The sequence below is a fragment of the Delphinapterus leucas genome, chromosome 8 (assembly GCF_059928025.1).
Source record: "Delphinapterus leucas isolate spDelLeu-1000000601 "Yukka" chromosome 8, BTC_Dleu_Yukka2, whole genome shotgun sequence".
Lineage (NCBI taxonomy): Eukaryota > Metazoa > Chordata > Mammalia > Artiodactyla > Monodontidae > Delphinapterus > Delphinapterus leucas.
The window spans coordinates 71,301,564-71,323,301 of record NC_143136.1 but is presented as its reverse complement, the minus strand read 5'-3'; the positions used below and the strand labels follow the sequence as shown (position 1 = coordinate 71,323,301).

Sequence of the window (21,738 nt, the reverse complement as noted above, 5' to 3'; positions counted from 1 at the left end):
ATAATGGGGAAAAAGGGTCGGGTTGAGGGTAGAGCTGCTACAAAATAATCACATGGATGGTATCCATATGCTAATTATTAGTGAAAATGAATAGCAATCAAGAAAAGAGGAAAACTATACAAAGAACAGGCCTTAAAGCAGCATATGAGCAAACAGCTCCATGAACTTCACTGATCCATAAGCATCACTGTATTAAATCAGGCAGCCACTGATTTGTCACTATAACTCTTAAGTTACTGAGAAAAGGTCCAATTCTATTTAGCGCACTGTTTAAAAGATCAGGGTACCAGGCAAAAATACCAACAGAGATTTCCTTGGAATTCAAACCTATTATCAAATTAGTTTTATTTTCTTAATTTATTTATTTTTTTTTGCGGTACGCGGGCCTCTCACTGTTGTGGCCTCTCCCGTCGTGGAGCACAGGCTCCGGACGCGCAGGCTCAGCGGCCATGGCTCACGGGCCCAGCTGCTCCGTGGCATGTGGGATCTTCCCGGACTGGGGCACGAACCCGTGTCCCCTGCATCGGCAGGCGGACTCTCAACCACTGCGCCACCAGGGAAGCCCATCAAATTAATTTTAAATGAGGAAGAATATTTTGAAAAAGAAAAGCCCTGTTTGGAGGTTGCAGAGAAGAGGGGCCAGCCCTATCATTTAGTTGCAGATATTATAAAGCTACAGTCATTTAGACAGGAAGAAACTAAGTGTCAAAATAGGCAAATATATGCATCAGCAAGACCAAACAGAAACTTCAGAAGTAGTCCAAAGGTGAGTGTGCAGTATTAATACCAAAAATATTGCCTGGTAACAAAACTAGTGAACTAGACTATGGATTACAGAAATAGATGTTTTAGGAGACAGAAGTGTCAAAGCTGAAACAAGCAGCAGCTTCCTTCGAGTACTTGGAATTGGGTTGGAATAAGGCCTAATTTGATTTTGACAGTGAATGGAGAAATAGCCAGGTTGGAAAGAAAAAGAAGAGGCTGACCCAAGTAAAAGCAAAGAACGCTACTCAACAGCCAGGTTAAACGTATTTTGGAATTTTTTTAGAAATCTGCTGTTAATGCTAACATGCAGCCCGTTATGAAGGTACACACAGGCACACACATACTCACTCTCTCACTCTCATACGTATTTTACAACCAAATACAATTTAAGCAGGTCATAAATGAACACCCAACTACACTGAAATGATGCAACTTCTACTGATGGATAGTTAAGACACCCTCCTTAATGTTGCTGTTGTCAATAAATTACAATAAATAGAAGATCTCAGGTTTGATATTCATGTAGTGGAAATTGCTATTCATTCAGGTAATATTAGTATTATTTTATCTGTTATTTCCTTATTAGGAAAAATCCATAATGGTTGCATTTTTAGTTAACTGTTTATAACCTTTTCTGGCCTTGCCCGATGTCTACTACATAGCTGTTTCATAAATATTTGCTGAAAAACAAATATAACAGGTAAGCATGCAACCCTGGGCTCTTTCATTTCCTTTATTATACTACTTTCAAGTAAGTATAAGAGTATATAAATGAGTTTCACAGGTTCCATGGGTTTCATTACATAAATATGTACACAGATATTTCTGAAGGTGGGATAAATTAAGTAACAAAGCATCCTCTCACTGGACCCCCAAGAGGATTCTTCTCAGGTCTCAGGAACAGTTATGGTATTCCTGCTTCTTGGATTTTATTCTACATTGTGATTACTGAATCATGGGAATACGTATGTTTATTTTTGCTTTGGCAACTAAGAAATACAGGGCTATTTCTATAGTAACATGAAGTTTCCTGCTCTTACCCCTATTTTCCCTTTGGTCTGACTTATCCTCACCCATTTTATGTCTGTGTGTGTGTGTGTTTTCTGGTCTTATATGCAACTCTGTAAACATTGATAATTAACCAGTTGGGTGTCACAATCAATCCGTCGTAAGCTTCTTTTTTTTTTTTTTGGTCCTGAACTACCATACATTCCAGTGCTGAAAAGCATTTAAATACCTTTTCTTGGCCAAAAACTGACAAAAATTGAAAGGTAGAAGAGCAACTGAATAGTGAATTTTTAAATTTAATAACTAAGATAACATGTTATTCAGAGCAATATTTCCTTCAGCTTAATTCTGTCTTCTGGAGAGAGGCTTCAAAATATGTTTTGTGGGGCTTCCCTGGTGGCGCAGTGGTTGAGAGTCCGCCTGCCGATGCAGGGGACAAGGGTTCGTGCCGCAGTCTGGGAAGATCCCACATACCGCGGTGCGGCTAGGCCCGTGAGCCATGGCCGCTGAGCCTGCGTGTCCGGAGCCTCTGCTCTGCAGTGGGAGAGGCCACAACGGTGAGAGGCCCGCGTACCGCAAAAAAAAAAAAAAAAAAAGTTTTGTGCCAAAAAATGTTCTATGACCTATAAGGTCTCTAATTTCCAGGTATAAAATTCTTTGATCTGTTCAATGCTCAAAAAACTGTATACAACACAAGCACTTTCCATTTATACGAATAACCTCTTAAGCATTACCTATATTCATCCATCCATCCACCTACCCACCTTCTCAAGTTATCTGTAACATGGCTAACATGTTATCTGTCTTTATTATGAGCTATGCTGTGTTATTTTTTCTCATTTGTCCTAAAATTACTATTTTTCAGGAGCTCTTTCATTCTCCCTCCCAGAATTTTATAAACCCATTCTTGCTTACTCTCTCGCCCTCACTCACTCACCCACACCCCAGATATCTGTTGCTATTTCTTCCTGAGAGGCCTGTGTGACACAAAGAGACTCAGAAGGTTTCTCTCATCGCCCCCCTTCCCCGACATAAGGCAGTCTCTCCTGAGACTCAATTTAGGAGAACATCTACAGGAGACATGTATTGAAAACCAGTGCTGAATTATTCTTATCCTTATTTAGAAGCCCCCAAAATCTCTCCACTTATCTTCAGACCCTTCCCAAATATCATGGGTTTGTATTATGATGTTCAGTTTAGCTTTAGTATTTCTTTACTTGTACCTTTTCCAGATCATGCTAAGCATTTTGTGGAGTTTTGGCTTCCAGGCAATAGGGTCTTGCTGGAAAAGAGTGTATAACAGTAGCGTGTCCAGTGTAGAGGTGTGGCAGAGAATTCACCCAGGGAGGCCTCTGGGTCCTCTCTCTCACGTAACTAGGGCAGCTGTGCTTTTTTTAACACACTGATCTGCTGCGAAGACTTCTTTTTGGGGGGTAAGGGGGTTGGGGAGGTGAGGAGGAAGAAAGGAAGGGTAAGGTTATAAAACGACTTGTCTACTGTGATTTCTCTCTTGGTTTGAAACAAATGCTGAGATCAGCTTCCTGTTTTATACCTGCAAGAGTCCGTTTTTTTTTGTTATAAAACCGAAAGGTTTTTTTCTGTGTCCCTGCTCACCCAAATCATTTAAAAATATGGTAAACAAGACTAATCTGGTAACTGGGTAGACATTTCAGTCTACAATTTGACTCTCTCCAGTTTAATTCACTGAAAATATTAATTGAGTACCACTCTACGGAAAGCATTGCTCTGTTCACCGTCCTAAGGCAAAACTGCCTGAATGTGCCATGTTGACTAAACATGGGCTTAGATATTTGCCACAATAGCTCCTTTAAATTCAGGAGCTTTGAAGAAGAGACAGAAATACAATGAATCACTTCAAGTCTAGATTAAAGGAAACGGCTGGCTTCTATGGCGAGGCCCTACCATACCATCCAGAGGCTTCATTTATGTTCTCTGCCTTTTTCAGATTGTGCTAAGCCACAGCCATCACCACTACTTGAAAAACTGGGGTCTAATTAATGAGGAGATTTGCCTTCTCTGCCTATTCCTGTCAACCTTATTTCAATTCACGGGGTCAGTCGTTAGACTCAAAGTCAGCTGACTCCATTCTTCCCCTTTCCTAGAAATCACATGCCTATTGTTAAGATGCCGGATCATTAAAAGTCAGAACCACAGAGCATCAGTGCTGCCTACTCCAGACGCCTCCTCTTCCAGCTCATGGAGCCGCATGAGCTCATCCTAATTACACGGAAAACTGAAGGTCAGTGCATCAAATTAATGCAGCAGCATATTTCAAAGGGGCGTATGACCTCCCCTCCCTATTACAATTCGGTCAGTGAAAATGGTTCTCTCCTCCCCGCTGCCAATATTGTCAACAGGCATTCAGCAGAGAACAATTGGGAGTATTGAAACATGTAATTAAGTACTGCTTAAAACTACTCTAATTAATAGAGCCAATTTGCACAATATGTAATCTTTTCAGTTCTTTAGTGCAGTCCAATGGTCTTCAGTAAGCAGCTCTAATCTCCTCAGGCTCAGCAAAGAAAAGCTATTTTCTAACTCTACTCCCCTTTTAAGAGCAGGGGATAAATGCCAGCCGGTATTTTGCATGTTAACTCTACTGGCATCAAATCTGGGATTCTGGCAAAGGGCTAGCTGCTGTTGGGTTTCCAGCCAAAACTCAACCAGGGACAAACGCAAGCAATATGCTGACATTGTGCAAGACAGAAACTGGGTGACATGTAAGATTTGGATTTTAATAAATGGAGGTAGTTTTGAAACCAAAGATCAAGTTTAAAATTCCATTATTTTTCTAAAGCCCTGATTTAGCAAATCAACAGCCAAGGAAACATACCTTTGCATTTGTTCGTTGTCTTATCCAAAATTGCCTTCGTGGAAACAATTTTCCCATATCTAAGAAAAAAAAGAGAAAAAAAGAAGTTATAACTGAGGAACCTTTATTAATGTCTAAGTCCAGAGAACACACACACTTATCAAACAACTGCAAACTTTCAAGTACAAAATGTTCTTTACTAGGGGACGGGAAATGAGAATTCTAAACACAAACTAAACTAAAAACGGGGAACAGCTAGGCCTCTCATTTGAATCTCTGGATTACAGTTTGATGTTTAGCTTTGAGGAATCAGGTACTTACCTGATGATCTTGGGACCAAAAAAATGGAATGTGAGCTCTATAAAAATAGTTTCGTCTAGTAACACCATGTCTGTGGTCAAATACAAACCCAAAGGCAAGGCTACAGAAGTGTTAATGGAAAGTACTAAGATCAACATAGCCTTTATGAACTAATCATGGTGGGAAAGCTGCCTGGATCATATCTATCCATTTTGCTTTTGCAGGCAGCTCTGCATGGCTGTAGATCACCACAGAAAGGTGCGTATGTGTATATATCTTTAACACACCTGATGTGTTATTTAAAACAGGTCTTTTTTACCTAAGATTTTGACAACTGTTTATAAATACCTTTATTAAGACCTCTTTTAATGCTGTAATAATAGTTATACAGTGTACTCACTAATGTGTGTGTGGGCACGTGTGTGCAAGAAATAGGCAATGCAAAAATATAAACCAATGAATCAGGAATTAAGCATTACTTTTATGAGGGTTTGTATGAAAAATGTGTTCAAATTCCTTAATGTACAACAGAAGTTGGGAGAAGCAGGAAAAAAATTCAGAATATTAAAATTGAGGGCACTGCTATCAGAAACAAAGGGGCAGCAGAGTTTAAATATATGTACTACCTACATCCTTTCACAGTGACCAGACCACAATGCAAAGCACCGCTATGTTTGTCTTCTAAAAACGGAGAAGAAAAACCTTTGAAAAATAACTCTTAAAAATTACTAGGTTTTTGGGGAATGCACATAACATACTTGAGGTATCTGAGACATTTCCCCATTTAGATGTGGCAAATTCCAAAATTTTACTTTCCTATGTATTTACTTCAAAAATTTCACATTTTCTCTAATACTACTTTCTCGTGATTTCTGCTGAGGACTAAAAAGACTCTTAAAAGTTTTAGAAAATGGAAGTATCTGTGCAGCACTTTAAAACATTTTAAATGTTGCAGGTTTCTATTTTATGTATTGAACAAGCTGAAAGACACTTATCTAGAGGAAACAAATGGCTTGGGCCACCTCTCTCCCTCAGTTAATCTTCACTCTGTGTAATCATGTAATCAAATGATTACTAACTGGGCACATGAAAGTAAAGATAATTTAAGGTTCAAATGACAATTACATCCAAGAGGCATAAGGCTACACAAACACCTTCAATTCCCTGTAGAGATTCTGAGTATTTATAACAACCTTAACACAGGTCACTAAGCTTACAAAAAAAATTTTTTTTTAAACTCTGCAAAACAGAAACAATAAGTGATTTAAAGACCACCTTATAGCAACCATTTATCTACCTAGGTTACGGACAGCTTGATATGTACCAGCACTCTCTCCTTTGCACAAGTTTTAGCTGAAAACGCTTTTAGACTGTATCCCTATCACAGCCCTTTGCAAAAGTAGGGAAGAAAACTGGTATGACTCCAATGTAGGATAAGGGGATTGGGAGTCATAGAGATTAAGAGACTTTGCTTGCGGTCACAGAGTTCAGGGTCTTTTGTAAACCAAACAGAAGAAAGCAAATTTAGAGAAGGTCAGGGGCTGGCCTTCTACCCTTCTGGTTCTGCTCTCCACATTAATAATGGGGAAGAAGACATGGAGAGAGGAAGATGTGGGAAGCAGGAAAAGTGAAGAGGCTCCTGAGAGCACTAGACTCAATCCATGCCACACTCCACTCTGGTTTGGGTTCTCTTTGATCTTTGCTACACCTGACATTTCTCCTTATTTCCACACCTATGCTTCTAGGACCTTCACTCTCAGGACCTCATCCTACCTTTCCGGGCACTCTTTCAGTGGCGTTTTTTGGCCCATTCAGCTTCCTCCTCTCTCTCCTTAACCAAGTACTTTCATCACATTTGATAATCAGCCCCTTAACCCTTCCTTTTCCTAGGAAATGTATCCAGTGCCACAGATTTCATTTATACATCTTCTTTGATGAAGCCCATTTCTTCCTGTTTTTTTTTTTTTAATCTAACCAAAGCTTTAGTTTTTGTCTTCTTTTTACTTAACTATCTTAGTATCTTACTAAGATACTTAAATATCTAGTTAGATGTTACCTCATGTCCACTATTTTCTAAATCCCATCCCCAAAGAACCTCAAACGCATTTTCCTTGTCTCCTCTTCATATCTCATTTCATTCAATAGCATCATCCCATTCCCAAGCTTGTGGTCCTTGAGACACCTTCAACTCAGCCATTCCTGAATCCAGTCAGTCAATGACTCTTCTGAGTTGTGTGTAATATTCACTCCTTCCCTTCACTGTGCCTACACCTATACAAAAGGCATATCATAGCTCTTGCCTCTAGCCTCTGGTCCTTCCAACCCAGTCTGCTGCATTACTCTGCCTTAAACACCACTTTGAACACGGTTCTCTTCTCTCTCCATTGCCCCCTTCTATCCATGCTTGGACTTAAAGAACCTGTTGTAACACTAACTTTTCCACGAAACTCTCCCTAATCTCCTCAACCATTTAGGGGGCGATTTTATAAGAAACCAGAAAGGGAATAACATTTACTCAGTTCCTAAATTTCTAGGCACTTTGTATGTATGGTCTTATTTAACTTCACAACAGTCTTATGAGGTAGCTGTTATTATTCCCATTTTTGCTAATGGGAAAACAAAAGCTCATAGAAATTTTGAGACTAAGATCTCGCCTAAAACCTCAAAGCTCAAAAACAGTTAAATTTAAGTTTTCACTGCAATTTATCTATGACATAATTTTGAGAAACAATGTTTCCTTTACATACTCAGAGTATGGAAGGTGAGGAAAAAAGGGGAAGATCTATTAAGGGATTGGAATAGATTTATCTTTCAAACCAAAGCAAGTTTTTTGTTTGTTTGTTTTAGACACAAGAAATAAGTATGTGGTTCATGGTTGAAGGAGGGATGCGGGGTGTGTGTAGGAGAAGAAATATGTCTGAAATTTATCGGTTTTACTTTCTATTGTGGTTTTCATTATGATTTGTGGGTTAACACTGAAAGCCCATGACTTCCCAGAAAGTCAAAACAGTTTTCACTCTGTGGTACTACTGCATACTAGCCTCCATGCAATCAGAGGGTCAGTGAGACGCTTCTCTGGAGTTACCCGGGGTGGTGGTGGGGCAGGGTTTTGAAGCCTTTTCCTCTCCTACAATATCTTTTTCTGTGAGCTGTTCACTCAGTTAGCTTCTCAGGGGCTGATGCAGTCACCATGTTGTGGGAATGGAGTACAGAACAAGTTCTTCTGATGACATGAGAAAGGATCTACAATATGGGGACGAGCCGTCTGGCAAATGGCACCTCAAGGAACAGGAAAGGGGGCAGCAGGGTTCAGAGCAATTCCCCTCTGCTAGTCTTATCTGTAGTAAGATTTAATAATGTGAGGCAGGGAAGGGATGGGGGGGGAGAAGTCATTATAGATGATTAACATTTAGTCTAATTCTATTGTTGATCAGCAGTGCCTGCAAGAGTAACAGGTATCTGGATAGAAATTCATAAAGCAACTAGATTTTCACCTCCCCTTGTTCCTATCTGCAACTTAATTTGTAAAAAAAAAAAAAAAAAAAAAAAAAGTCAAGTAACAGGGACATAGGATTTATGAGGAGAAAACAGGCCTCCTCACTGGCAGGATTCACACTCCAAGGACACCAAGGAGATGCATGCCCAAGAAAGCAAGCTGCAGAATTTAATGGGGAAAATGTGAATATGAAGATTCTGTGGGTTTTACCCAGCTTCAAAGTAACAAGGCTCAGACGCACAGTCCTGGCTACCCAGAATATAATATTCTTTGCTGAGAGTAGATTAATCCACTCCAGAGGAAGCTCTGACAGTAAAAGGATAAAGAGTAATTAAGAGACATGACTACAGAATAATGAGAATTTCAAAGGGAGAGGATAACAAGTAAAAATCTCACATTTAAACCTATTGGCTAATAAAACCTTTCGCTTACAAGCTACCCAAGTTTCTTTTGTTTGTACCACAGCTTTTGTCATTTCTTCCCCATTTCCATTTCTTCTTTCATCTGCTATAATATAAAATCTAAGCATATTTTAGTTTGCACTTACTAAAATAAAGCTTCATTTTCTCCCCTGCCCCCCACCACTTAGTCCTTCGTTAATTCTACCTTTTTGAAAATTTACCATAATTACAAAAGAAATGCGTATTTGTTATTAGAAGACACAGAAAAGCAGACTGAAATATTAGAATCACATAAAGTCCTGAATACGAAATGTTAAATGGATTGATGCATATCCTTATAGATTTTTTTTTAATTTAAATTTATTTATTTATTTATTTATTTATGGCTGTGTTGGGTCTTCATTTCTGTGTGAGGGCTTTCTCCAGTTGTGGCGAGCGGGGGCCACTCTTCATCGTGGTGCATGGGCCTCTCACTATCACGGCCTCTCTTGTTGCGGAGCACAGGCTCCAGACGCACAGGCTCAGTAGTTGTGGCTCACGGGCCTAGTTGCTCCGCGGCATGTGGGATCTTCCCAGACCAGGGCTTGAACCCATGTCCCCTGAATTGGCAGGCAGATTCTCAACCACTGCGCCACCAGGGAAGCCCATCCTTACAGATTTTGTCCAGTGTGCACGTACAAGTGCCTGCACATGGCACTCAGGCGCACACACATAGTCTCTTTCTCCTCTCTCTCATCTACTAGGGAACTTGGAACTTTTGAACATGGCCAGTTACAAGCCAAGGCTCTGGAGAATAGAGTCCATTCCACCCACCACCAACAGATGGCGGTAAGGGTTGACGAGTTATTTTAGTATTGGTCATCCCAGTTGGAAACTCAATTAAGGCACCATAGGGTCATTGGCAAGGTTTACGTTAGTTTATTTTACAAACGTTATTAAACTGAAAAAAGCAATGGGTGTGTGGGAAAAAAACAGAAAGAAAAAGTGTACACCTATAATGTAAACAAAAAACGATGTGAAAAAGGGTGGGATATTGCTCATGCATATAGGATGATTGCTTTTGTTTGCTTTAATAGCTGAACTGCCTTTGAAGGACAAAGAAACTTACCACCGTGAGAGAGGCTGTGCCCGTGCAAATGACAATAATTAGCAAGAAGGAGGGAGAGGGGACTGAAATGAGAAAAAAACAAAACCTCTATGGGCTATCAAATCAGTATCCACAAGGGAAAGCCTATGACCTAGTGAGTTAACTCAGGGGAATAACAGAAGTTAACAGATTACATTTATACAGCTTTTATGTTATGTCAGGCACAGTTCTATGCGATTTAGGTCAATTATTTTAATCTTCACAATGACCTTTTGAGTAGGTGAAGTTTTATTCCCACTTTGCAGTTGTGAAACGAAGGAGCGGAGTGAGTAAGGGACCCACTAAACGTTACACAGCAGCAAAGAAGGGAGACAGAAGTTTGCTTGGCCAATCATGCTGACAAGTGTGGAAACTTTGGTCGCCAACCACAGACTGTTCCAGAGGTTCAAAGCTGCTCCCACTGTGAATCTGCACAGTTCCAAACAAGTGGCATGAGGATGAGGGCAGACCCTGGAACTGCTAAAGCCTCTAACACAGATGCTGACAGCATTCAGAAAGTTGTTCCCTGACTTCCTGGGTAGACAACATTGTTCTATTTGGAATAAGAGGCCCAAGAGAACAAATGTATCAGTGAAGAGGAGGCATGGCTGGCTTTAAAGCTTAGAAGGAGTAATGCAGGGATCTATTTGGTGGGAATGGATTTGGGAACTAGGAGCCCTTTGTTATTGTGGACTTGTGGGGGGAAAAGGGAAAATAATTCACAGACATACACCCACACCCGGATGATACTGTACATGCATTTTCTAACTTGCTTTTTTTTGCTGCTTTATCTTTCCAGTGGCCTCCCAGGAAAGGGGGATTTCCTACAATTTGCTTTAGGTCTTCTAACAGTGGTTGAATAGGGGAAGGAAAAGAAAGTATAAATTACATTCATTTTGCTAATAGAAAAGTTTGCTGCACAATGAGGCCTAAAAGAGCTCTCCAGTTCTGCTTTCTAGCAGAAGGAGTCATTTACCCATGTTATCCTGAATCCTCAGTACCTTGAATAATTCAGCTCATTCTATTTTCTTTATCTACTTGGTACAGGAAGTGGTAAGCATTTGAGGATGAGGTATATGTATGTGAAATTTTAAAATTAGGCAATCAATATCAGACAGATTTTCTAAGACTTCACCTTTTTGGCCTTGAAGAGTTTCACTGTTTCTGTAAGACTTCTAAGATGTACAAAAATTAAAGGTACAGAAAGATATTCCATTTTTAATTCCAGTCATTTTGGCTTAACTCTTTTTTTTTTTTTACATCTTTATTGGAGTATAATTGCTTTACAATGGTGTGTTAGTTTCTGCTTTATAACAAAGTGAATCAGTTATACATATACATATGTTCCCATATCTCTTCCCTCTTGCATCTCCCTCCCTCCCACCCTCCCTATCCCACCCCTCCAGGCAATCACAAAGCACAGAGCTGATCTCCCTGTGCTATGCGGCTGCTTCCCACTAGCTATCTACCTTACGTTTGGTAGTGTATATATGTCCATGCCTCTTTCTCGCTTTGTCACAGCTTACCCTTCCCCCTCCCCATATCCTCAAGTCCATGCTCTAGTAGGTCTGTGTCTTTATTCCTGTCTTACCCCTAGGTTCTTCATGACATTTTTTTTTCTTAAATTCCATATATATGTGTTAGCATACGGTATTTGTCCTAACATTCGTTAACTGCCCCTTCCACTCGTGCGGTACGGCTGGATGTGCTTTGTGCATACAGGACTCCTGGTATATGGAATGGAACAGGAAGCTGCACCTGATGCGGCTGGAATGGAAGTCAGGGTTGGAAGAAGGAAAATGCTTGGCAGGAAAAGCTGCTACAGCCCTAAAGGTCAAAACCCAACCTGGTGCTGAAGGTGAATGGAATGCAGGAAAGACAAGTACAGTCAAGAAGGAGGCCAGACCAAGAAATCAAATCTAGCCTCACATATTTACAGCACGTCTCCAGCATGCCCTTCACCATCCAAGGCCTATGAAAAGTATGTAAGATGCCATTCCTGCCACTGAGGGGGATAACTGTGTGTGTGGGGGGAATGTAAGAAATTTTTAATATTAAAAAATAATTAAGAATATTGAGATCCTGTATGATGAATGCTAAATAAAAGGAGCATAAACGTAGGATGAAGGTCAAGTTCAGCAAGAAAGACTTTGGGGAAAACAGAAATTCAGGTAGGCCACGGAAGACAATAAACAGAAGAATGTGTCTAATGCGAGCTGTGTGGGAAAGATCGGATATCAAGTCTGAAAAGGTCCTAGAGGGCCTCGGGTTCTAGGAAGAGGAGTCAGGGAACAGAACGTGGCTGGAGGTTTCGCAACTGCGGAATGATATGGTGAAAGCAGGATTTTAGTAAGATTAATGAAAATCTTGTGGCTAGAATTAGCAAAGAGAGATGTCACATTTTTGGTTTATTATTACTATTTAATTTTTTTGGCTCTCCGTACTCAAGCAGTAACACTCAAGTTCAAGAAGTTACCATGGAGGGCTGAGGAGAGCTAGGAGAAGAATGGAAAGGTTCTAGAAGACAGGAAAGTTTTTAAGACAGAGGACTTCTTCTAACTAGCCTCAAATGCTCTAACTTAACATCTGAGAAGAATAACCTATGTTATTTGTATCTGTGTTATAGAAAGCTAGTGGCTTGCCTCTGTGAAGGCAGAGGAGACGGAGAAGAGGAATCACCATGGTTCACTTTTCTGAACCACCCTGGAAAGGACAGTGAATTTCAGCCCCAGTCCCAGACCTGGAGCCTGCAGATTAATTTAGCAGAAGTGCACACCATCCTCAGGTGGTCCAGCCCTCGGCCAGACGGGCTGCGTTACGACATGTGAGCTGCTGGAGAATAAATGACAGAAGCTTTGGGACAAAGTATCATGTTTTTCAAGAGAAAACATATACATCTACGTATCTAGTTTTTCAAAACACTGAAATTTTAAGATAAACACATTCTTTCAGAACACAAATAAAATTGGTAATTTACACCCAGATTTGGGGATGAATATAACCTCTTCTGGCTAAATGCAGAACCACTCCTGCTACCCTGCCTTTTCAACATTCCTGCTGGCACAGCTAATCTATTATAAATGCTATACACAAGTAACAATTGATGCTGTGTACTGCATGTATGGCTTGAACTAAATAATTCATATAGAATGAATATTAAAACTACCTCATTAGAAATGGCTAAGATGCACTTTTTGCCATATTCTATGAAAAACTTATACCTCTCTTCTAAACGAAAAGAACACTATAAAGCATTCGATTTATTATACAAATCTGCTATTATAGCTTAGTATCCAGTCTATTATGATCTGCAATCAAGGTAAAGTAGCTTTACAGTATTTTCTGGTTTTTTAAGAGCACACAGCACACAAAGGGTCACTGACACTATCTTCTGACAGTATTTTTGCCACAAGTCACTGTACTGCAGCACTTACAGATGCAGTCACAGATGGTCAGGACCAAATTAGTGCTCCCAAGTACTAATATGTCAGAGGAAAATAATACTTGCTGAAAATGGAACCCAGAATTTTGCAAGTAAAACGTAGATTATCTAACATAAAAATGAGTCCTGAAAAGTCTCAAAACACTGATAAATGTCTAACTTTTAAAACAAAGGTAATTTAACTATATAAAGTGGTCTTTTCGTTCTGAGTTGAATTTACGAACTGACAATGATAGAGCATTTAAAAAATTTTCTTCCTCTCCCAACAAAACCTGTAATGTATTTTCTTTGCTTTAACAATCTCACCTTCAGGACGATCTAGTACTTTACGAGAAGGAAGACAATATTATATTGGGAAGCAGATGGAGTTGTCGAGAGAGAGAGAGAGAGAGAGAGAGAGAGAGAGAGAGAGAGCGCTCTTTTCAAGTGTTCATTCGGCCAATAACCAGCTCTGTGCTTCTGGTGTGGGTGTCTGGCCTCAGCATCCCCATCTGTACCATACCTATCACCTAGGGCGTGATAACATCTAACTCACGGCACCGTTATTAGGGGGCCAGCACAGTGCTGGCACATAACAGATGTCTGGTAACAAATAAATGTTAACCTTTTCTCCCCATGCCCCCTCACCCCGGCCCCAGAATTCTTTGGAATAACAGCACTTCCAATTCTAACCACTGGAGAGCACTAGACTACTCTCCTCACCTTCATAATGACATGGTCCTAAGCCACAAAATGTTGAGAAACTGTAGGCCTACGATTTTTTTTTTTTTTTGCGGTACGCGGGCCTCACTGCTGTGGCCTCTCCCGTTGCGGAGCACAGGCTCCGGACGCGCAGGCTCAGTGGCCATGGCTCACGGGCCCAGCTGCTCCGCGGCATGTGGGGTCTTCCCGGACCGGGGCACGAATCCGTGTCCCCTGCATCTGCAGGTGGACTCTCAACCACTGCGCCACCAGGGAAGCCCAGGCCTACCATTTTTATGGTTACTTTTCAGTACAGATCTTTGCATAATGAAACCCCTCAATATATATTGGTTCAGTGAATGAAACATAAACATGGAGTACACATTTTTTCCCCTTAAAGTGTTTGGTGTGGGGAATTCAGGGAGGTTGGCAGTTGCAGGGAGCAGGGAAATACTACATTTTGCCTTGGAAAATGAACATGGCGCCTTGTATTTTATCCCAATTTAGCTTATAAAAACAAATGAGGGAAGCAAGGTAATTTAGGTGTTTAACATGGAATTAAAAATTGCTACCAAAAAGGAAACTGTAAAAGGTTGCTGGGGGGAAAAAACCAAAACACCGAGAAGAGTTTTGGTTCCCAGACCTGTTGCGACTATCTCTAAATTTCTGCTCTCTTTAAAAGAAATCAAAACTAGAAAGCTTTTACACACACACACACACACACACACACACACACACACACACACAGTACCAGAGAACTGTTTCAGAGTCTGTAGAAACTGAATGCACTAAACTTCAACACCAAAAACCATAAATGATTGCTTCATTCAAAACAAGAACAGCATGACAGAGAGTAAAAGTAAACATGCTCTCTGAAGCAAAACAGAGTTATCTGAAACTATTAAAACAGAGTGTGCAAATTACCTAGAACTTTCTCTTGATTCTGACACAAGCTAAAAAAGGACAGCGTCAAATTGGACATTTCCTAGACTGAACACTAATGTTGGCTTTGATCCAGAACACGGCACCAGCATATCAATTTCCAAATGCTGTCAGGCCATCCTTTTTTTAAGTAACAAATCCTGACTGCCCCATGACCTTGAAAAGCCCGCCTGAAGAACAGAATGAAAAGGAAAATGATATCTATTTTACTCACTTCAGCTCTTAAGAAATCTGGGGATATAATATAAATGTATTGTTAGTAAAAAAATACACTTGAGCTGATAGGCAAGGGAATGTTAATGTAGCCTGCCAGCACAGTTGATGTTTCTAAACTTAGATATTTCGTTCAAGGGTCACTTGTGACAGTGGTCACGTCTCTGAAGAGCGGATCTGATGGAAAAGGATAAACAGGGCTCCCACACTGGCTTCCTACTGGTTTGCTTCTGAATAAGACTGTCCTTAGACACTGCAGATAACCAGTCATTCCAAAGACAGAGTAGTATGGCTCTAAAAATTTACAGTCTTAAAATTTAAGAAAATCAGAGAGGAATTATCTTTATGAGAAAGAAGGGAACCAAAGAGTCACGTGCTGTAAGTTACTTTAGTATCAGTTTTACAATATTACCGTATTTCAAATGAAGGTAATATGCCTCACTCTCAAGATAGCTTGAATTTACTGCATTTTCCAGAAGATGCAAGTAAGGGGGCTGTGAATGAAGACTGGGGCTAAAAGTGCTTCTTATTTACATGACCTAATCAGTAAGGATTTTCCAATCTTGGTTGTTTTGAGAAAACCTGCATAATAGGAGAGGTGCTAATGGAAAGGAAAAATACCATTCTGATTCTTTAAAAGAACAGAAAACTAGATTCTAGAAATGAAAGGCAGTAAGGCTAATGCTGATCTGAAGTGAAATTTCCAGAATGGATTGGTGAAATAGAAGGTTAGCAAGACTGGTGAAAAGAATAGGCACCAGTGAAGTCCTTCAGGGCAAGTCATGCACATTAACGTTTGCCCTTTTTCCTTTGGGGGTTGGTGAGGAAGTCAGGTTGCTTGGAAATGCTACATAGTATATTTTGATTTGAGCTAAATAAAAATCATTATTTGCTCATGGATTAGACGAGGATATCTGGGAAGAGGAAATGTGGTTTGGATGAGTGGGTAGCTAGCTAAACAAGTGACTGAGTTAGTCAGATGGTCAGGGTCACAGTCAGCACGAAGGAAGCATCTAGTGATGTGCCACAGGGCCCTGTTCTTGGCCAGCACGTTTTCAACACTTAAAAATGCCATAAATCAGGTCACTGATAGCTCACTTATTAAATACATAAATGTCCCAAAGCTAGGGGGGGATGGTGAATGTAAGATTCAGAATTAATACTTGAAATTATTTCAATAGGCCAGCATGAATTCTTGGCCAAAGCCAACACTATAATATTTAATAGGGAAAAGTTTTACATATAAGTTACAAGGGCGGAAAAATCGACTGTATTAATTTAGGGAAAGCCATGAAAATACCTGGATTTTTTGATTAGGAACAAATTCAAGTTCTCTGAATGATTTAGGTTTGTACTGAGGAAAATATATGATCCTGACTATAGAAAGAAATTATGCTTTTCGGCCCCCTGGCTCACCATTCCCTGATACCCACTGCTATGGCTTGAGCTGTGCTCCCCTGCCACAGCAAAGACATGTCCAAGTCCTAAGCTCCAGTACCCATGCATGGGATCTGATTTGGAAATAGGGTCTTTGCAGATATAATCAAATTAAGATAAGGTCATTAGCGTAGGCCTACATCCAATGTGACAGTTGTCCTTACAAGAGGAAAATCTGGACACAGATAGAGATACAGGGCAAACGCCATGTGAACACTGAGACAGAGTGCGGGGAGGGGTGGGGGAGAGAGATGCAGCTGTAAGTCAGAACACTCAGAACTGCTGGCAAACCACCACAAGCTGGAAGAGGTTGGGAAGGATCCTCCCTACAACTTTCACAGGGAACATGGCTGTGTTGACACCTTAATTTGGATTTCTAGCCCTGAGAACTGTGAAATTTTGTCATCTTAAGCTACCCAGTTTGTGGTACTCTGTAACAGCAGCCCTAGGCAACTCATAGGGCTCCGGCTTGCCTGTAGATCCTATATAGGTCCCTGCATCTGCCCTGATCCATCTTTATTTTCTGACCTGTAAGATGTTACTTCACCTGGGAAACTCAGTGTCATTCTGCAAGCCTCAGTTTAATGCTCCTCTCCAGCAGGAGCAAGGCTTCTCTGACCTTCCCTGACCAAGCTAAGGGCTCCCTCTGCACTTGCCCATGGCGGCGTGTCAACACCGCCTCTCTGTGCAGCCCTCAGCGCGCTGCTGCATCACCTCCATATCTGCGGCCCCATTAGATATGCGTCCTTGGACTGCTTCCTCTTTGTCAGGCCCCAGCATAGTGCCTGACAAATGATAAACAGCCAAAATTCAGGAGAAAGGAGTGGAGGAATAGATGAATAACAACAGCCTGCTTTCATTGAGTGCTTTCTACATTAAACGCATTTGTTCTAAACATCTCCTTTTACCTAGTCTGAGCGCTTTTGAAGAAGAGTGAGAATGGTAGACAAAGGTCTAGAAATCATATCCTCCAAGGAAGGAATGGCTGACAGCCTTGCAGATGCTCATCTGGAAAAGAAAAAACTATAAAGAAATCCTGTCTAAAAACTATCGTAGAGAGCTTGCCACCACTAGCAGTGTTCAAGCAGGGCTGGGAGGCGACCTGGGTCAGGGATACGGCTGCATAGGAGGTGTTCACAAAAACCAACTCAGGAAGAGATGATCGCCAATCGGTAAACAGAAAAACAAGTGCAGTGAATTTTTCAAAGAGTTAGCTTTAATCTAAAATTATGTACTTCTCACACTTTTGGTATTGTATAAGTAGTGGTATTAGATAAATACTGGTATTAAAATAAATAAATAAAACACTTTGGGTATTTAAAAAAAATTAATTAATTAACTTTTGGCTGTGTTGGGTCTTCGTTGCTGCGCACGGGCTTCCTCTAGTTGTGGCGAGTGGGGGCTACTCTTTGTTGAGGTGTGCAGGCTTCTCATTGTGGTGGCTTCTCTTGTTATGGAGCATTGGCTCTAGGCGTGTGGGCTTCAGTAGTTGTGGCACGTGGGCTCAGTAGTTGTGGCTCACAGGCTCTAAAGAGCAGGCTCAGTAGTTGTGGCACACGGGCTTAGTTGCTCTGCGGCATGTGGGATCTTCCCGGACCTGGGCTCCAACCCATGTCCCCCTGCACTGGCAGGTGGAATCCTAACCACTGATCCACCAGGGAAGCCCCTGGGTATTTTTATGAAATAGTGATGAAAGGTGGTCGTTGTTTTAGTTTGTGTCCTTTCTGACAAAATAAAAATTTAAGAAGATACTAGATCCCTAACCCTAATTACTTTTGTTTAGTGTATTGGTCCTTAAAATCCAAAAATCTGGGGAACCACTAAAATACAGGGAGTTTGGTGAGTGGGAGGTTGGTACCCCTGCTTTGAAAAGAAGACTGGCCTGGGTGATCAGTTAGATTAATGTCAATAAGGATAATGGTTACATGCACAGAATCATTAGCGAAAAGAATAAAGGCAAAAACATCTTTCAAAAAACTGGGCTTCCCTGGTGGCGCAGTGGTTGAGAGTCCGCCTGCCGATGCAGGGGACACAGGTTCGTGCCCCGGTCCGGGAAGATCCCACATGCCGCGGAGCAGCTGGGCCCGTGAGCCACGGCCGCTGAGTCTGCGCGTCCGGAGCCTGTGCTCCGCAACAGGAGAGGCCACAACAGTGAGAGGCCCGCGAAACGCAAAACAAAAAACAAAAAAAAACAACACCAAAAAAACCAATACCACACAGCATTCCATTTACTTTAATGTCAAGTTACAGACTGGGTCAAAACAGCCCAATAAAATTCTATAAAACTGTGTACGAACTGACCATGCCCCCAATAAAAATACACATAAGAAAAAAGTGAGAACAGGGAGAAGCCTTCTGATTAGCTTACCTCCCTCTAGTTCTCTCTAGGATGCAGCTGACATGGGCGTCGTCACCAGGAATGGTGTCTCTTTACACTTCTGCTAACTCTCCTGCTAAATGAGCCCTCAGCTCCCCTGACTTCCTGCTTCATTCAGGGCGTACTTAAATTAAACTTGTATGCTTAAACAGTCAAGATAAAATGGGTCCTGAACACAAACGCAGCACTTTATAGATCCTTAGAAAGGCCTCATACAATCTGCAAGGGATCCTCAAAAGTGGACTTCTCACACTTTTGCTATTAAATAAATAGTGGTATTAAAATAAATCACGGGCTTCCCTGGAGGCGCAGTGGTTGAGAGTCCGCCTGCCGATGCAGGGGACACGGGTTCGTGCCCCGGTCTGGGAAGATCCCACAAGCCGCGGAGCGGCTGGGCCCGTGAGCCACGGCCGCTGAGTCTGCGCGTCCGAAGCCTGTGCTCCGCAACGGGAGAGGCCACAACAGTGAGAGGCCCGCGTACCGCAAAATAAATAAATAAATCGCGGTACTAGCTGAGATCCTAGTGATATTAGAGAATCACTGAAGACATGGTGTTAAAGAAAGTAACCAGAAAGTTTATCACATAACACAGTTTTACATCTATAAACACATACATTATGTGTGCACGTGCGCACGCACCCCCCCCCCACAGAGTTCTTTCTAGGTAAGTGTAAAGCTCTTTATATTTTAAAGTGCAACATCTCTGGCATTAACATGAGATGCAAATAAAAGGCAACCGGATGGAGATGAAATCCCTCTTCCCAGGCCCCATCCCAGGCGCCACTGGGTGTGGGTGGGATGGGAAGGACAGGTGGGCTTTTTCTGAGCTGAGAATGAAAATAGGGAATACGAGAGAGTACGGGAGAGGTGAGGGATATGACATGATTATCTCTCCTGTGCTTATTTGCCAAATACACGTTACATATAATCTATATTATGATCCTAATAATCCACACTCCCACTCTCTTGTAAGGAACATGGTATCTGCTTTAGCACATAGGTAGAATAAAGACAAAGTCCTTAGTAAATATTAAGTACCCTTTCCCACTACTTAACTGTTCAAAGCTCAGCTTATCAAAATATTTGTTTTTCTTTTACCTGGGTGGCCCCCACCAGGCCAGAGCCAGTTCCAAACTGTATCCAGAGGAAGGTGATAATTGCCCCCTTGACACCCAGGCCTACACTGGGCTCACTAATTGCTCCAAGCCCCTGCTTGTTTCCTCTTACAAACAGCCGAGATCAGAAAGAAGCAGGGAATGGCTTGAAGCTGCAGCTCACTTTCTAGAACTGACTCCAGGCCCTTCCCAAACCATGCACCTCATTTACAAAGGCGATGGGGACGGAAGGCAGGGCAAGTGAAGCAGGGGATGACTGGTGGACAGGAATAAGCACTTTTAGGTCCAGTAAATGAAAAATTACATTTCCTTCTAGTGTCTGGACGTGAAACACAAGAAATAATCAGAAGAATTAGAAGCTGCAATGGAAATTCAGGAGACAGTAACAAACCAGTATTTTTAAAACCGACAAGAAAACCATGCAACTCGAGCATGAACCCTGAATGGTGAACCTTAAGGAAAACAGAGATAGAAAGTACATTCATTTTAAACAGATGAAAACTTGAAGAGTAAAGCACCTATTCCAGCACCACGTGTAATGAGATGCCCACATTTGTAAATCCATTTTGGCAATGATGATTACTGTGTGGGCTCACTTCTAAAAATATTTTCATCCTGTTCAATGAGGAATCCTCCATTACTACTCACAGAGCACTTATCTACAGTACCTAAAGATTTCCATTTCTCTGACACAACATTACGCAAGGAGATTTTGTAGAAAAGGAGAAGAAGATGTAGTAATGTACTTCAGGTCCACAACAAAATATTTCTGAGTGAACAATTAGCTAATGAATGGAGAATTTGTATTTCTAACGAGTGTACAATGAACATGTAGACAGTTAAGATAAGAACCAGGAGAGAAGCTAGGACAAGTGCTTGATTTCCAGGATAAACATTTAAAGAATTGTCACATTTGACATTTTCTAAGGGCTTTCACACATATATCTCATCCAAGCCTCATGACAACCCGGCAAAGGAGACCAGTCTTATGCTACAGAGGTAGGAAACTGAGACTGAGGGGGAAAGCGACTCATCTTTCCAGGACAAGCCAATACAAAGGAATCAGAAAAGGAAACCAGGCTCTTTGGTAGATGCTTAGTTAAAATGAATCTGAGTCAGGCTCCTCCTGCAGCTAAGCAGCCACTTCAGTGAAAATGTGTGTTAAGGAAATTTGTTGGCTAAAGCAGGAAGAGATCGTTACTAAAGAAAGCCAGGATTGGACCTGAGCCATGAAGAGTGTGTTGGGCCAAGGAAATAACGCAGCACAATCTTCTTTTAGGGAAATGAAACACAAACACTTAAATCCAAAATTCATCTTTTTAGTCACCCTTCCAGGCTAAGTTTAAAACACAAATCAAAAATTTATACTAATAAAAGTAGAGATTTGAGATGATTGGGGGGTGTGTGGTGGGAAACAACCCCAAATTATAGTCTTTCAGCCAAATGAAAAAGCTATAATGTATATTGAAGACTTTATCCTGAAATGGGGAAAACAAAAAGATATTTATCTCAGAAAGAAAGGGCCAGATTCTTTCAGCTAATCAGATAACAAAAAGCAGAGTAATGAGGACTAAATTCTATCCCAATCCCCTGTGCAGAAGA

General features: G+C 41.2%; 1 protein-coding gene across 12 annotated transcripts in view; it reads right to left on the bottom strand.

Moving 5' to 3' along the window:
- Positions 1 to 21,738, bottom strand: part of RBMS1 (RNA binding motif single stranded interacting protein 1) — a 213,684-nt gene that overhangs the window by 38,516 nt on the left and 153,430 nt on the right. For all 12 annotated transcript variants that reach the window (XM_089916779.1, XM_089916778.1, XM_089916780.1 and 9 more), the window contains one exon: positions 4,628 to 4,686. In XM_089916779.1, the coding sequence (XP_089772905.1) occupies positions 4,628 to 4,686 (59 nt within the window). The remainder of the gene's footprint in view (positions 1 to 4,627; positions 4,687 to 21,738) is intronic.